At 46.6% G+C, this 16,363-nt stretch overlaps 1 protein-coding gene across 3 annotated transcripts in view; it reads right to left on the bottom strand.

Moving 5' to 3' along the window:
* Window positions 1–8,706: 8,706 nt before the first annotated feature.
* Window positions 8,707–16,363, bottom strand: part of ZNF346 (zinc finger protein 346) — a 35,319-nt gene continuing 27,662 nt past the window's right edge. For 2 of the 3 annotated variants that reach the window (XM_059417440.1, XM_059417441.1), the window contains exons 6-7: window positions 15,205–15,298; window positions 8,707–12,556 (exon numbers count right to left, since the gene is read on the bottom strand). In XM_059417440.1, the coding sequence (XP_059273423.1) occupies window positions 12,469–12,556; window positions 15,205–15,298 (182 nt within the window). In that variant the 3' untranslated portion in view covers window positions 8,707–12,468. Of the gene's footprint in view, window positions 12,557–15,204; window positions 15,299–16,363 lie in introns of those variants that run through there. The other variant, XM_059417443.1, reaches the window with a different exon arrangement.

The following is a 16,363-nucleotide window of genomic DNA, read 5'->3' as shown; positions in this document are numbered from 1 at the left end:
TTAAGCAGGCTCCCTGCTGAGCAGAGAGCCCGATGTGGGACTCGATCCCAGGACCCTGAGATCATGACCTGAGCTGAAGGCAGAAGCTTAACACACTGAGCCACCCAGGTGCCCCAAGATTTTATTTATTTGACAGAGAAATCACAAGTAGGTAGAGAGGCAGGCAAAGACGGGGCAGGGTGGAGGGTGGGGAGCAGGCCCCCTGCTGAGCAGAGAGCCCAATGCAGGGACTCAATCCCAGGACCCTGGGATCATGACCTGAGCTGAAGGCAGAGGCTTTAACCCACTGAGCCACCCAGGCGCCCCGAAAGTTGGGATTTTTGATGCGACTGCATCAGCTTGCTTTCTGTCCCCATCCTTAACTTCAGCCCAAGAAGGTAAAGACTCACCTGAAGGTGAGTGTGGGAGGTGGCTGGGGCTGGGCACGGCTCTCCCTGTCCATTTGGCTGGTACTGATAGGGCCCCTATGAAGTACCAGGCCCTAGGCAGAGGTTTGCAGATTCTGGGCTCCTGAAGTGCAAGGCTGGGCCAGGAGGGACTCCTGAGGCCAGGCCCTGCCCCCCACCTGCCTGAGAGCAGAGTTTGGGGGAGGGGGTAGACGTTGCCTGGTGCCGACCATGTTGCTCTTGGATAGCAGCCGGGCCCAGGGAACACTGGGGCTCTTGTGCAGAAGGGCTGCCCTGAGCCCCTGCCCAGGCCCCATTCCAGCCCAGGCCTGGTCCAAGCCCTGGTCTCTGAGCCAGTCCTGTGCTTTCTTGTCTTCTTTCCTTGAAAATTATTTTTCTTTTGAGAAAGTTTTAAAATATATATGTAAAAAGCACAAGGTAAAATCATATACTTGCTACTCAGACTTGACAATTGTTATTACTTCTTCATTTTTTCTAACCCCTTTTCACCCTGGCTTCTCTCACAGACTCCAGGGAGGTCTGGCTTGGCTTGTCAACATGGAGGTGACGCTGAGAGTGAGTGAGTGGTGAAAGGTTGGGTGTTAGAGCCAAACAGATAAAGGTTTGAATCCAGAACACTTGGGACCTTCGACAAGTCACTTAACGTTAAGCCTCAGTTTCATTTTCTGTAAAATGGGAATAATAGGTTTTCTGTGAGGACTTAGCATAATGATGTATTGAGTCCAGGGCCAATGCCTGGCACATAGCCCATGCTCAGGAACAAGCAGCCAATATTAATAATAGTAGTTATGGGTCTAGGTAGGACCTACCCAAATACATGAGTAACACACTTTTGTGACCAAGAAGGAGGGACTGTGACTCCTCACAGGGACTGTGACTCCTGTGGGCTGCCAGGGCTTCGTGGTGGAGGCAGGGAGCCTGGGGAGGAGGTGGGCAGCCTGGGAGAGGATGAAGCCAGATATAGCGGATGGGCTAGGAGTAATCCGAGGCTCTCTTTGGGATAGTCCTGGTTTTTCCCAGAGTCTTAGCTGCACTCTGGCCCTCTCGTTCACTGGTCCCAGACACCGTGGACCTATGTCTTGGGGAAGTTTTCAGAGGAATAGGTTGTCAGTCTAGCAAGACTCAGCTCTCTTGAGGCTTGGGCCTACAAGCCTCACACCTCCTGGGGCTTGGCATGCATATATTTTTGGAGGAGATAGGGGTCAGGGCAGCTGTGAGGTGGCAGTACTGGGCAGGAAGGGATCCAGGGCGGGTAGTCAGAATCAGGAAAGAAGCCTCAGAGAGGCCCTCACACTTCTCTACCTTGCCTCACTCCTACCTGGGTCATATAGGATTTTGTCTGGGCACCAAAACCAGAAAACCTAAAATGCCAAGGGCTTTAATGAAACAGGTTAATTCATCCTTCATTAGTCCCAGGTCTCCTGAGTCTGGGAATGGGTGAAGGTGGGTTTGAAATCAGGGTTGAGGTCCCTTTAGTTCTCTACACTTTCTCTTAATGCTTACAAAATGATGGCTTCAGCTCCTACCATCACATTTGTGCTCAGGCAGGAGGAAGAGAGAAGCCACAAAGAGTGGAATTTCTATCCAGCAGCTTTGGATTTTATCTCTGAGATTTTTATCTCTGTGAGACTGTGATACATTGCCACCCCTAACTGGAATGGAGGTCGGGAAGGTCTGCTAGAAAGAAGGGGGACTGAAGGGCCTCATAGTCTCTGTATCATCAATCTTCTCTTCAGTGCCCAGATGACTTCTTTATTATTATTATTATTTTTTAAGTAAACTCTACCCTCAGTGTGGGACTCAAACTCACCATTCCTCCAGATCAAGATTTGCACGTTCCCCTGACTGAGCCAGCCAGGGGCCCGACCAAAATGACTTCTTTAAAACATAGATTCAGGGGCTGAAGTGTCTGCCTTTGGCTCAGGTCATGATCCCAGGGTCCTGGGATGGAGCCCTGCATCAGGCTCCCTGATCTGCAGAGAGCCTGCTTCTCTCTCTCCTCCCCACTTTTTCTTTCTCTTGCTACCTCTGTCTCTCTCTTTCAATTTAAAAAAATAAAAATAAAACACAGATTTAACCAACTCTCTCCTCAGCTTTAGCTACTCTTTCTCTCCCTCCCGCTGGTATCCCCACCTCCTCTGGCACTGGGGGCCCTTCAGAGAATGGTCTCCGCTGTCCCCCCTCCCCTCTCTGCAGAGATAGGTGTTCTGGGTAACCACTGTCCTGAGCTCCGGGTGAGCCCTCCTGATACTGTGTTGGAGCCTATACCTGCTGTCCTTACTGCTGCGAGTGTCCTTCCTTGATCCTGCCTCCCCTCTTCCATTCCCTCCAACCATTGCACCAGACGACTGCCATTCAGCTTTCTGGACTCCTCTTAAGTGTTCCCTTTTCTCTGAGAACCTTCCGGACCACCTTGAACTAGACATCTGAATACTTTTCCTCTCTCTGAAAACAGCTCTCTATTTTCTTTGAGGTCCTGGCCTTCCCTTACTCCCAGTCCACTGGGATTTGGGTGGAGCCAACTTCTCCCTGGTTCCTGTGGTGGGCATGTGTCCCTGGACTTGGCTGATAAGAATATTCCATCCCCCAGGCTATTATTATTGGGTCAGGGATGAGCATGTGACCCACACAGGGCTAATGAGAGCCAGTCTGGGTCTTTTATTGGAACTAATGGGAAACTAACACTCTCAGAGGTTACTGAAGCATGAATATGGAAACCTAGTGCAGCTTGAGAGAGCCTCCTTATGAATGAGGCCAACACAGGAAACAAGAGGACCGAGAGATGGAGCATGCCTTGATTTAGCCATGCCCAAAGGCAGAAATTACTACTTTGAACATTTCATTAATTTGGTCCAAATATTTTTTCTTAAGCTAATTTCTTTTCTTTTTTTGACTCTTTATAAATAAAAGGCCCCTAATAAATTCCTCCCAGTAGAAATGACTCCTCCCTCCTTTGTGTCTCCACTATGCTCTGTTGGCTTCCAGGCCATAGTAGTCACCTGTTTACCTGTCAGCGAATTCATCATGTCATTGTCCTGTTTCTTTAAAACCTTTCAACAGCTTCCTGTTGTTATTTATTTTTTTAATTTTTAAGGATTTTATTCATTCTTTTGAGTGAGCGACAGAGAGACAGAGGAGAACACAAGCAGGGGGGAGTGGCAGGCAGAGGGAGAGGGAGAAGCACGATTCCTGTTGAGCTGGGAGCCCTAGCTTGTGGGGCTGAGATCCCAGGACCCCAGGATCATGACCTGGGCCAAGGGCAGATGCTTGGCCGACTGAGCCACCCAGGTGCCCCTCCAGTCGCTTTTATTTATTTATTTATTTATTTTAAGATTTTATTTATTTGACAGAGAAATCACAAGTAGACAGAGAAATAGGCAGAGAGAGAGGAGGAAGCAGGCTCTCCGCTGAGCAGAGAGCCCGATGCGGGGCTCAATCCCAGGATCCGGAGATCATGACCTGAGCCGAAGGCAGAGGCTTTAACCCACTGAGCCACCCAGGCACCCCCCTCCAGTCGCTTTTAGAATAAAGACCTGTATTAGTTACCTACTGCCACATAACAAATTACCCCCAAACTTAATGGCTTTAAATAACAAACATTTGGGGATGCCCTGGTGGCTCAGGGATGTCTGGGTAGATGAACTTAAACTGGCTGGAAATTGTTTCCTTTTTTTTTTTTTTAGCTGAAAATCTTCATACACCCTGAGGGACCTGGGTCCTGCCAGTCTCTTTCCTTGTCTGGTGACATTCTCTCCCTCTTTCAAGGTGAGAAGCACCATCTTGCCTTGGGACCTTGGCACATGCTTTTCCCTCTACCTGGAACATCCTCTCTCCACCTCTCCCTGCTTACCCATGGGCTAATTCCCTTTCATCCTTCAAGTCTCAGCTTGCCTGTCACTTCCTCAGAGAGACCTTCCCTGCCCTGCCTCCCCCTTCCCCCCATGCCTGGCTCAGACCTCCTATTATATGCTCCGGCTACACTGGCATTTTCCTTCTAACATTTTATTGCAATTGGAATGATATCTTCTAGAGTATGAAATTGTGTCTCATTCCAGGGTTCTGGCATACAGTAGGGGCTGAGGAAATATAAATTCCTCTTCCCACACTGTCTAGGGACCTCTGTCTTACCCGAACAACCCTCTGCCACATGCTGCTCAGCTGCTATCAGACTTTCTGACTCTCAATATTTTCATTCAGGTGCAAGTAACAGATACCCCAACTCAAATGGGCTTAAGCAAAATGATGACTTTATTGTTTTCTGTAATTTTTAAAAGATTTTATTTATTTATCTGACGGAGAGATAGAGAGAGCACAAGTAGGCAGAGGGGCAGGCAGAGGGAGAAACAGGGAGTCCGATTCGCGGCTCGGTCCCAGGACCCTGGGATCATGACTTGAGCCAAAGGCAGTTGTTTAAGTGACTGAGCCACCCAGGAGCCCCATGTTTTCTGTAGTTTTAAAGTCCAGGGATGGATCAGGCTTCAGGAACAGTCAGACCAAGACTCATTCTCTCTTTTGCTTTCTTCTCTATGGCTCCATTCTCTGGCAGGTGCTCCCCAAGAGGTGATAAAGGGCTACCAACAGCTCTGGGCTCAAAACTTTCCCATTTAGCAACTCCTTCACACCTATTCTAGCAGAAGCCAGGAGGGTGGAGGTCATCTCCACCCAGACCACATAGCTGAGCATGGGGCTCCTCAATAGACACCAGGAGGCCCCAACAGGTATGGTTACTATACTTGGTGATTCTGGAAGTTCAAACCTAATAAACCATTCCCACACATGGTGATTTAAAATGTTTAATGTTCCTCACAATTCTGTGGATTAGATGGGCTCATCTTGGCTGTTCTCCTGCTGGTCTCTTCTGAGGTTGTTTATGCAGGGCTGGATGGTCTAAGATAGTCTCCTTCACATGCCAGGAGCTGGCTTGGCTGCTGGCCTTTCTCCACATGGTCTCTCATCTTCACTTGGTCTAGCCCAGGCTTCCTGTTACAGTGGCAGGAGTGAAAGCTGTGAGGCCTAAGTTCTAGCCTTGGATGTTGCACAGGGTCACATCACTGCATCCTCTGATGAGAGCAAGTCTTGAGGCCAGGTCAGGTTCCCCATCTCAGTGGGCTGAGTTACAAAGCCACATTGCAAAAGCACACAGGTGCAGGGAGGCAAATGGCCTCCTGAAGGCTATTAGTGAAACAATCAACTCTACTCATAGCCCTTCTCTTCTAGGTCCTTGCACTTACTCTCCTTTGAACCTGGGTCCTTTGACCTTGATAACCGATGGAGGCTCAGCAAATTTTATTAAGTTCTTACCAGCCCATACCCACTTTTAACTTATTCATTAATTGACTCAATCACTAAGCAGTTGTTAAAGCAATCACCATCCTTTGCTGGGCACCAGAAACCCGCTATGATAAGACCCAGTTACTGTTGTCAAAGAGTTTCTAGTCTAATAGAAGAGACAGGGAATTGAACGGATCATAACATATAGTAAGGGCAATGCTAGAGGGGGCACAGGGCATCTGAGAGCACAGAAGGACACCCAACATAGCTTTGGGGGTTGATTATCCTTTTAGGGTCGCTGGGTTGGTAGAGAAGCTGGAAGTTGTATGAGACAGTACTCCTGGGGCACCTGGGTGGCTCAGTCGTTAGGCATCTGCCTTGGGCTCAGGTCGTGGTCCCAGGGTCCTGGGACCAAGCCCCACATTGGGGAAATCCCTGCTCAGTGGGGAGCCTGCTTCTCCCTCTCCCACTACCCCGCTTGTGTTCCCTCTCTCACCGCCGTCTCTGTCAAATAAATGAATAAAATCTAAAAAAAAGAAAAAAAAAAAAAGACAGTACTCCTGGTCATGATAGAAACCCACCTTCAGTTGCCTTAAGGAAAAAGAGTATTGACTCAGGGGCGCCTGGGTGGCTCAGTGGGTTAAAGCCTCTGCCTTCGGCTCGGGTCGTGATCCCAGGGTCCTGGGATCGAGCCCTGCGTCGGGCTCTCTGCTCGGCGGGGAGCCTGCTTCCCCCTCTCTCTCTGTCTGCCTCTCTGCCTGCTTGTGATCTCTGTCTGTCAAATAAATAAATAAAATCTTAAAAAAAAAAAAAAAAGAATATTGACTCATAACTAAAAAGTCCTGACAATAGTGGTTTCAGGCCTGATTGGATCCAGCTGCTCATCAGAAATCAGTCACTTCTCAACTCTCAGCTGTTTTCTTCTGTGATGACTTAATTTTCATGCAGATTGTCTTTACATGCTGGCAAAGATGGCTACCCACAGCCCCAGACTTATTCTGATTGCCCAGGCTTAGGTCACGGCTTCATCCAGGGAGTGGGATCCATCTCTCAGGGTCACAGGACTACAGGTGGAAGAATGGGAGAGAGATATTACCCATGGGAAAACAGTAAGAGAAAAGCTGATGAGTAGGGCAGCCATCAGGTGTTCTTCTGGGCAGGTGACTGGCCTTCAAACAGTGTCCTCTGGAAGGAAGTGTCCTGAAAGAATGGGGAGGGGCCCTTTGGAGGTAGAGCTAGCCAGTGTGCTAACAAAGATGTGGAAACACAGTGGTCAGTTATCTCCATTGCTACTTTTTGGTTGTGTAACCTCTCCAAAATTCTGCCTCTGAGTTTCCACTGTGAAATCAAACCTTTCTGAGTTGTCTTGAGGGCTAAATGAAATATCAAAATACAGGGGTTCAGGAAAAGTCATCCTGTTCTCTTCAGTCTTTAGTCAAATAGTGAGGTCCTGGGACTGATCTACTTTGCCCAGGAGGGGGAAAAAAAAGCACGTTCTCCACCTAGTGGCCACAGGGTCATTGCGCTGTAGCAATGACCCATTTACAGAACTAAGGTTTCTTCTGAGTTTTGGAGACTCTAGACAGATGACACAGCATTTATGGAGGACAGCGAGTCTTAGACAGGGATGCACCTTGAATGTGGACCTGGCACAGGACAGAGTAGGTGAGGTTGTTAGGTGAACAGATGGCCAGCGGGAGAAAGTGTTTTTTCCTATTCTATTTGACAGTAGTGACAGCTAAACAGAAGGAAGGTCTGGTCAGGGATGGGAACAGCTCATCTAGTAGAGGCTGCTGTGAGGGAAGGGCTTTGTTACCTGCTTTGGGAAGAACCTCTAACTGCCCATCACTACCTCTTCAGCACTTGGGCTCAAACTATGACTTCTTACAACTTCTACCTGACGACAGCAAGGCTTCAGGTCACATGAAGTTGGTGGCAGGGTTCATACTAACACCGAGAGACCCAGAATCCCAGACCAGTATCCCTAATGACATGTTTCATGGCTACTATATGGCTGAATACACAGCTGGGTGTCTGCACCGAGAGGTTATTATATCCCAACTTGTTTTTCATCCAGCTCTGCTTTAAGAGCTTTATATGCATGATTCCATTGTCTTCTCCTTGGATGTCTTTGGCTGCAGAACCTGAGGTGCCCTGAGGTGCCTGGGATAAACTGAGGTTCCTTAGCAGTGAAAGGTGATTTCTGGCTGGAGCCCAGGGAAGAACAATCTCCGGTTAGCATGCCCCGCCCCCTGCCCCAATCAGATTGAATGAGGTTTCTGGCATGTCATAAATCATTGACACTTAATACAGGACTCTGTGCCAGATGCCATCTGCTTCTAGCCTCACATTCCCAGGGAGACCCAGAGCTTACTTCAGGCCAATAATATAAGGAACATTTACATAGTCCTCATTTTTATAGTATTTGTCATCGGTTAGGTACCATAATTGTTTCATATGTATCTATTCTTTTAATTCCCCAAATAACCCTAAAAGGTAGATACTAATGTTTCACCCTTAGGTACAGGGCAGCTCAGCAAGATCACACAGCTCTGCAGAGCTAAGATCTGAACCCTGGCTGCCTGATTCCAGCCTGAGTTTTTGCTGCTACTCTAGACTGCCTCATTAGGGCTGATGCCTCTCCCTCCAGGAGACCCTCCTTCACCACCAGAGCCATTGGCTCTGTTGGAGCCTGCTGGATTGGGTATTGTGGGTCCTGGGCACTGACATGAGAGATCATCCCAGGCTAGAGAAATTCAAATCTGATCGCTGGGATGCTCAGAGTAAGAGGGGCCCTGATATGAAGTCAGTATGAACCCTTGGGTTCAAATTCCTACATGCCACAACAATGTCCAAAATTAGAAAGACTGACAATACCAAGTGCTGGCAAATTGGTAAGTTGGTAGAACCACTACCAATGGAAAACCATTTGGTAGTATCTCGACAAGCTAAACACACACCTATCCTATGATACAACAATGCTACTCCTGGGTATATGTGTGTACATGCACACCAAATGACACATATAAAATTTTTCACAAGAGCTTTATTTATAATAGTTCAAAATGGAAAAAACCCAATTGCAGTGTATTCGTGTAACAGACTACTACTACACAGCATGAAAAAAATGAACTTCTGACACACATAAAAACATGGATGAATCTCACAGACATGATATTGAGCAAAAGAGGATGTGATTCCATTTTATAAAATTCAAGAGCAAGCAAAACTAGTCTATGGTGATAGAGGTCAAAGCAGTGTTTACTTCTAGGTGATAAATACTAGGAAGCGGAACAAGGGAACCTTCTGGGGATCTGGCAATGTTCTGTATCTTGATCTGGATGGTGATTACTCAGATGTGGACACATATGTCAGGATTATCAAACTGTACTTGAAAAGTTAGAGCACATTACAAAATGTAGCTCAGCAAGTTAGGGAAAAAGTGGTATTTCAAATACAGACAATTTTTGGGTCTGGCTTACAGCAGTTACTTTTTGCCTACCTCAAACCATTCTTCTCCCCTGGTTTGGAAGAAGCCACTTTCTCCTTTTCTCTTCCAAAGTGTTTTAGGTGGAGCTCACTCTATCCCAGGCCCCATATCGGGGCACCATTTCCCCTAGTTGTAGTGATTGGTTTAGGAATTGGGACAGGGCCAAGCTGGCTAATGAATCAATCCAGGATTTTTTTTCTTGGAGCTAGTAAGAAAAGATGTTCTTTCTAGACTATAGTTGCCTATCTATCAGGATAAAAGCCTAGAGCTGCCAGTGGCCATCTTGCTACCTCCTTGGAGGGGGTTCACCTGAGAAAGAGGCCACACAGAGGAAAGAAGAGTGAGATTAAATTCTTCCTGATGACATTGTGTCAGAACCTGGATCTAGCCATCCCTGTACTGAAATTTTTCATTAGGTGAATCGGTAAATTTTCCTTTTTTGCTAATCATTTTGATTTCAGTTTTTTACAGTTATAATTGAAGTCTAATGCACTGGGAATCTTGGGTAAAATTATGAGAAGTATTGGGGGGACTTGGAATATAAAATAACCATTGAGCCTTGTCTAATCTCTTTTATGGTTGTTTGCTCTGTGAGACCATAGCTCTGCCAGAAGGTGGGTGAGCCAGGCCCAGGGGTCCTGTGGGAAGGATTCTGGTCCTTGTTTGGAAAGGGTTCCAGACTAGGAATCTAGAGAATTGGATTCCACTCTCCATTTGTTGCTTCTTAGTGGCAGGACCTTGGGCAAAATACCGTATCTCTTTGAAAGTCTTTTCTATAAAATGGGATATGATTACCTAGCTCAAAAGGCTGTTATGCAGATCAAATGCATGTTTCCCAACTTCTCTAGCTTTTTCATACCCTTAGCTGAGTTAGTGCCTGTGTCCTGGGCATTCTCACTATACCCTGTATGATCCTCTCACCATTGCCATAGTGATCTTTATTGTGTATGAGCTCCCCAATGGCAAGAAAGTGTTTACTCCTGTGCCCTCTTGCCAACAGGGCTGGGCATATGGCTAGCAGTGACTTCTAAACATAGACTAAGAGGTCTTATGGGCTACAGCTAATGATCTGGCAGCCCACCCACCCTTTTGCCCTTCATTTCTTTGCCTTATCAATAAGGCTGATTCTGACATCCTGTATAAGGTAAGAAGGATTCCAGGGAAACTTCTGGGACAGTCCGGGACTTTGGATGCTGAAAACTGAGAACCCATCGTGGGGACCGCATAAGGGCCCTTCCCAGCTGGTCAAGAGCAGGTGCGCAAGAACAGTTTGCTGGGTGAAGAATGGGGGCTGAGGCTGCATGCATACTCTTCTCAGATCTGGCTGTCTGAGACAAATGCTGGACAAAGGGCTCCTGAGGCCATCACACATACTCCTTCCCTAGCTCATTTCTGGGTCATAGAAAAGCTTTCTGCAAGAATCTCTAGGCTTATAAGTTGATGGAACAAAGCCAGTGCTGAAGAAGAGCTGTGTAGGGAAAGGCATCTTTCCGTATACACACTCATTCATTCATACATTCATTACTCAACAAACACTTCATGACACACCACTCCATATTAGAGAAGTAGAGATGAAAGAGGCTAGGTCTTAGCCCTGAAGGGATTAGCTTGGAGAGAGCCATATTGGACACAGCCTCCATTTGGGGTTCCCTGTCTGTCTCCTGCCCTGCTCTCCTGCATCTCTTCTCCATTAAACAGCCAGAACGATCCTCTCAAACAAAGTAGATTCTCAGCTTAACCCTCCTAAAGAGCTCCATAAAGCCCTCAGTGACAGGGAGGCAGATGAATGGATGAGATCGTATTAAGTTTAGGGCACCTGGGAAGGCTTCAACAAGGTTGCCAGGCAATTTAGATGTTTATCTCTGTCTCACCTCTTAAGGTCAGTGTTTAGAGCCCTGGGAGTCCGAGAGGGGTGAAGACACACATATTAGATCCAACAGCAATATGGCACCAAATCCCAGGCCTGTTAAGTTGCAGTCTGGCTCATGGGAGAAATTCTTTATTTAGATGCTTCAGTGACCAAGAGACAAAGCATAAGCACACGCACACACACCCATACACAATAAGTAAAGGCATTTCACAGGCAAAGGGAGAGGCAATAGGGGGAAGAGGCCACGAGAGCAACTAGGGGCTTCTCTGACTCAATGAAGAGGGGCCTATGATGGTGACACTCCTTGGAATTCCTGCTTGAAAGCTACAAGTGAAGTCCCAGGGTATAAAACACAGCAGAGTTGGAGAAATCTAAGCTTGGAGCCCAGGGAACATCTTTTTCCTCACTGCAGAACCTGTACCAGCTCTCCTTTCTTTTCCTGGGGGTCCTATCCTGTTCCCTGGCACCCAGGCATCTCCTGGTGGATGATGGGAGAGGGCTAGCACCACAGCAACCTGGGCAGGTGGTCTGCTGCATAAGGAGAAGGAGAGGGCTAGTAGAGCCAAGGAGCAGCAATGAACCTCTGAGCTGGCTGGCATGAGGCAGTTTGCCTTTAAGGGCACAGAACCTTCAAGGGAACTTGCATGTGGGAACTTTCCCACATGTCCCTGGGTCAGAGCACCTCTCTGACAGAGGAGGGGAAAGGACCCCCTTGGAGATTTCCATGATCCCACAGGATACTGAGGCTTCCTCCCGCTCTAGCTTTTTTCCAGCTGCTGCAAATCCTTAGCACCATTCAGGAACTGCAGAGAAGGAGCAGGAAGGATAGGACTGCTCTGCCAGGACTGTATCACTGCTCTCGGAGGAAACTTCACAGTGGGTGAAAACTGTCTAACTGGCCAGCATCTGGTCCCAGGCTCAGGAAAGCCTGTACTTTTTGGGGAAAGGGGGAGTCATATTAGCTCCAAGCTTCCATGGGACAGCCATTTCCATCTACCCTTTCCCTCCTAGGCCAAGGTCTGGTGTGAAAGCTTCAGGTTTCACTGGAGCTGCCTAGAGCCCAGGGAGAGCTCAGTTCTTTAGCTACAGAGACTGGTTCAAAACTGACTTGCAGAGAAAGACAGGTCTAGGACTCATGACATATGGCCCAAAGACGCTGGGGAAGGGAAAGGCCATCCTCCAAACTACTACCCTGTGAGGCCCCAAGTCCTCTCAAGATCCACCCCTTTCTCTCATCCTGACCTACAGGGTCCATTCCAAAGGGGTAGAGCAGGGGTGGATTTGCCTGGGCCAATCAGAGGCTATCTGCTGCCTCAGGCCTATGTGTTCTTCAGGTATAAGAAACAAGGAAGAGGGAGCCAAGGGCTGACCATGGTCACAGGAAGCTGGCTCATGGCTGGTTCAACCTTGGGTGCTGGACAGAAACATCTCTAGTCTTCCAATGTGGCTGAGTCTTTCAGAACGGGTTGCCTTTGCACTGGAATCTGGCCCAGGGGGGATGCCATTGTTTTTGGTGACCTGCAATTTGAGAAAGAATAAATGTACAGGGTCAGTTTGTGGCGTTTTATCCAAGTAGTTTATTCTGAGGATAATACAGCTCTTCCAGGGCCTTGGAGTAATAAGGAGGGTAGCTCTCCTTTACTGAGGGCCACTGTAAGCTAGGCACAATGCTTGGTGCTTTGCTGCCAGCATCTTATTTTATCCTCATGGCAATTTGATAAGGATTGAGATAGTACCTCCATTTTATTTATGAGGAAACTAAAGTTCAGAAAGTGTAAGTCACCTGCCCCCAGTAAGCTTTTTAGTGTTGTTTTGTTGTTATTTTTAACTACCCCCCACGCCCGCCCCCACCAGTAAGCTTTTTGAAAGTGTGCTTGATTCAGGATGGCAGCCTATGTCTCTCCATTATACCACACCATTTATTCTGCCTACAGGGCCCCATATGACCTGGATAGTATAGACTGACCATTCTCCCCCTCACACTGAGTCACAAGTGGCTCTCATGTCCCTCTCTATCCCACTCTCTGGGCATCTAGCAACACCTTATATTGTTTTATTTGTTTATGCATTTGTTTAGGATCTGCTTCTACCACTAGATAGGGATCCAAAAGTTCAGGGAACACTACTGGTCTTGGTTCTTACTGTAGCCCCAAGTGTTCCAAACAGGGCATGGCACATAATAGGTACTCATTAAATATTTGTTGAATGAATGAAAGCTTATCATTAATAGCTCCCCTTTTTGGTACTAGTACTACACATATATTATTTCTAACTTTCATGTCATCCTATCAGGTGAGGATAATGAGCTCCATTTGGAATGTCAGAGCAAAATGAATACACTTTGGAATCAAAACATTTGAATTCTGGGTCTAATTCCAAGTAACTATGCAATCCTGGGCAAGTCACTTAACCTACCTGACTTTAGGTTTCCTTGGGTTGGAAAAGGGGGGTTTGTGTGGCTTTAATTCAGAGCTGCTATTGCGAATTAAATGAGATTAAATTAGGTGTTCCAGGGGCGCCTGGGTGGCTCAGTGAATTAAAGCCTCTGCCTTCAGCTCAGGTCATGATCTCAGGGTCCTGGGATTGAGCCCGGCATGGGACTCTCTGCTCAGCAGGGAGCCTGCTTCTCTCTCTGCCTGCCTCTCTGCCTACTTGTGATCTCTGTCTGCCAAATAAATAAATAAAATCTTTAATAAATAAATAAATAAATAAATAAATAAATAAATAAGGTGTTCCACAAATCCTATCTATAATCTTACAGAAAAGGAAGTGGAGGTTCAGAGAGGTTTACTGACTCACCTAAAATCACACAGCTGGCAGTATAGGAAGAAAATAGTAAACGCTATCATTTTCAAGATGGGGTAGCCCTAGGGCAGGGCTCTGATTGGTTCTAGGTGGTGTACTGAAACTGCCACCAGTAAAGCTGCAAGGGAGGTATACTAAAATGGGAGTGAGCCCCAGGCTGGATTACAGGGGCTTGTGTCAAACCTAAAAGAAGCCTCAAGAGTCCTCCAATATAAAAATACATATTAAACACATATAAATAAGATCTGCTGCAATGTGGGAGAGGAAACTTCAGGCAGAAAGGACCAAGGACATTTTGACTCTAATAGTCTGGGTTTCTACCACCTTTAATTCATTCAGCTCTGTGAGCAATACAGGACCTACCACCAAAGTCAAAGAAATCATTTAGGAGACTTGCTTGCCTGAGTTTCCTCATTGGTAAAATGGGGGCATTTCCATCTCAGATGGTTACCTAGTGGCACACTGTCCCTACTTCTGAAAGGAAGGGACGGAACCACGTGAACCCTCCCTTGGCCAGGCCCTAGTTGCCTCATACCACATTGTGCCACAGCCTCCTTGTAAGCATCATGCCCTGGAGAAGTGTGCTGTGAGCCAGGCAAGTCTCAGTATGAATTACAAGCTCTACCTCACACTGTCACTTGGAATGGTGGTTGCCTATCTGTAACAATAATCCCTTCTTCTTAGGGCTGTTGTGAGGATTACCTGAGAGAATCTGCTTGGTATATGCCCTGTAATAGAATAGGGGCTCAAAGAATGTTAGTCATTTTCAAGGTTATTATAACAGATGACTGATTCTGTTTACTCCAAAGCACTTATCACAGTTTGTAACTATTAGTTGTTTACTTGTTTATTGTTTGTCTCTCCCGCCCCCCCATCAGAATGTAAGGTCATGAAAGCAAGGACTGGGTCTGTCTTGGCCACCACTCAGAGGGTGTTCAATAAATAATTGATCAAGGAATGAAGAAACCTGGTCATATTAGGTAATAACCTGTAGAGGGAGCCCTTGCCATAGAATTGATGGCAATCAAGACTAGATTCTTCGTGCCACTGGTGGGAACAAAAAAAAAAAGCTTCCCTAGTCAGACTACTGAAGGGCAGGAAATCTAAGCACTTTTAGAAGACCACTAAGGAAACTATGTTTCTCTGTGAAAACCTTCAGCCCAGCAGGTCCAAAGGCTGCAGAGAAGGTGATCGGAGAAAAACTTACAAAGGAGACACTTCTTTCTGTTAACTGATTGATCTGTTGACTGAGAAAAGGCTGCCAGGATACCAGTTTAGCAAAGGAATATCTGGCTTTGTTTTAATTTAGAAGCCCTGAGTTCTTGTTGCAGACCCTTGAATTTCAAAGGATGAATACTCACTGGTTCTTGTGTTTGAAGCCGCTGACATGAGCTTGATACTGTTCTATGGAGTTCAGCACTATCTTACACGTCTTGCAGGGGTAGCCCTTCCCAGCTGAAACATAAAAATCAAGATGTTTAGTTATCCAATAAAAAGGGACCTGGGGACTGCTGCTTTTGACAGTTAATGCCCTTCTGAGGATGGATGGTGGAGTGAGGTTAGGTGGTTGGCCCTGATGAGAATCCCAGAGGCCTCAATGCTCAGGGGGGCACAGGCTGTGTGTCTATGTGCTTCCTGGGGTTGGGAACGTCCTCATCCCCTGCAGCATCCCCAGAACTGAACCTGGTCCAGACTAGCTGTCTGTTGAGTAAATAAAAAACTGATAGAACAAAGAGGTGACATTTGGTGTAACTGTCTTTTCTACCATGACTGTGCTAAGTGGCCTCATTAAGAATGTTCTTCGCTGAGAGATCTCTGGGAAACCGCCCCTCTCCTTGGGCTTGCAATAACAGTAATTAATGGGAATACCTGCTATGAAAATTAATCTGTCTTTCTACCTTGGGGCTAACAGACACCCTGTCTTACTACCAGCTCTGATCCATTGCCAAAGTGGTCTTTGTCCACATGGTCTAGTAGAAAGCATGGTCAGGAGCAAAAATACGGAGCTGGACTTCTGGCTCTGCCTTCATGTGATGTTGGTGAAATCCCTTCTCCTCCCTTCTTTTCTTTTTCAACTTTTTAAAAAAGGTTATATTTATTTATTTATTAGAGAGAGAGAGACAGTAGGAGAGAGCATAAGAATGGAGAAGGTCAGAGGGAAAGGCAGACTCCCCGTGGAGTTCTGAGCCCAATGTGGGACTCGATCCCGAGACTCCAGGATCATGACCTAAGCCAAAGGCAGTTGCTTAACCAACTAAGCCACCCAGGCGCCCTCCCTTCCACTTTCTGATCCTCAGCTTTTCTCAACTATAAGCCAATTACTCTATAACTGATAACCATAATGCTTATAATAAAAAGCAATATTATTAACTAAGTATCTGATATAGGCCATGCACACTGTATTACTTTGTTTGGCCCTCATAACGATCCTGTGAGAATCATTATCATTATTTTATAGATGAGGAAAATAAGGCACAATCACATGTCTAAGAACACAGAGTTAGGAAGTGGCAAACTCAC

This window comes from Mustela nigripes, chromosome 12 (genome assembly GCF_022355385.1).
Source record: "Mustela nigripes isolate SB6536 chromosome 12, MUSNIG.SB6536, whole genome shotgun sequence".
Lineage (NCBI taxonomy): Eukaryota > Metazoa > Chordata > Mammalia > Carnivora > Mustelidae > Mustela > Mustela nigripes.
The sequence above is the reverse complement of the archived record's forward strand: the minus strand, read 5'-3'. Positions and strand labels throughout refer to the sequence as shown.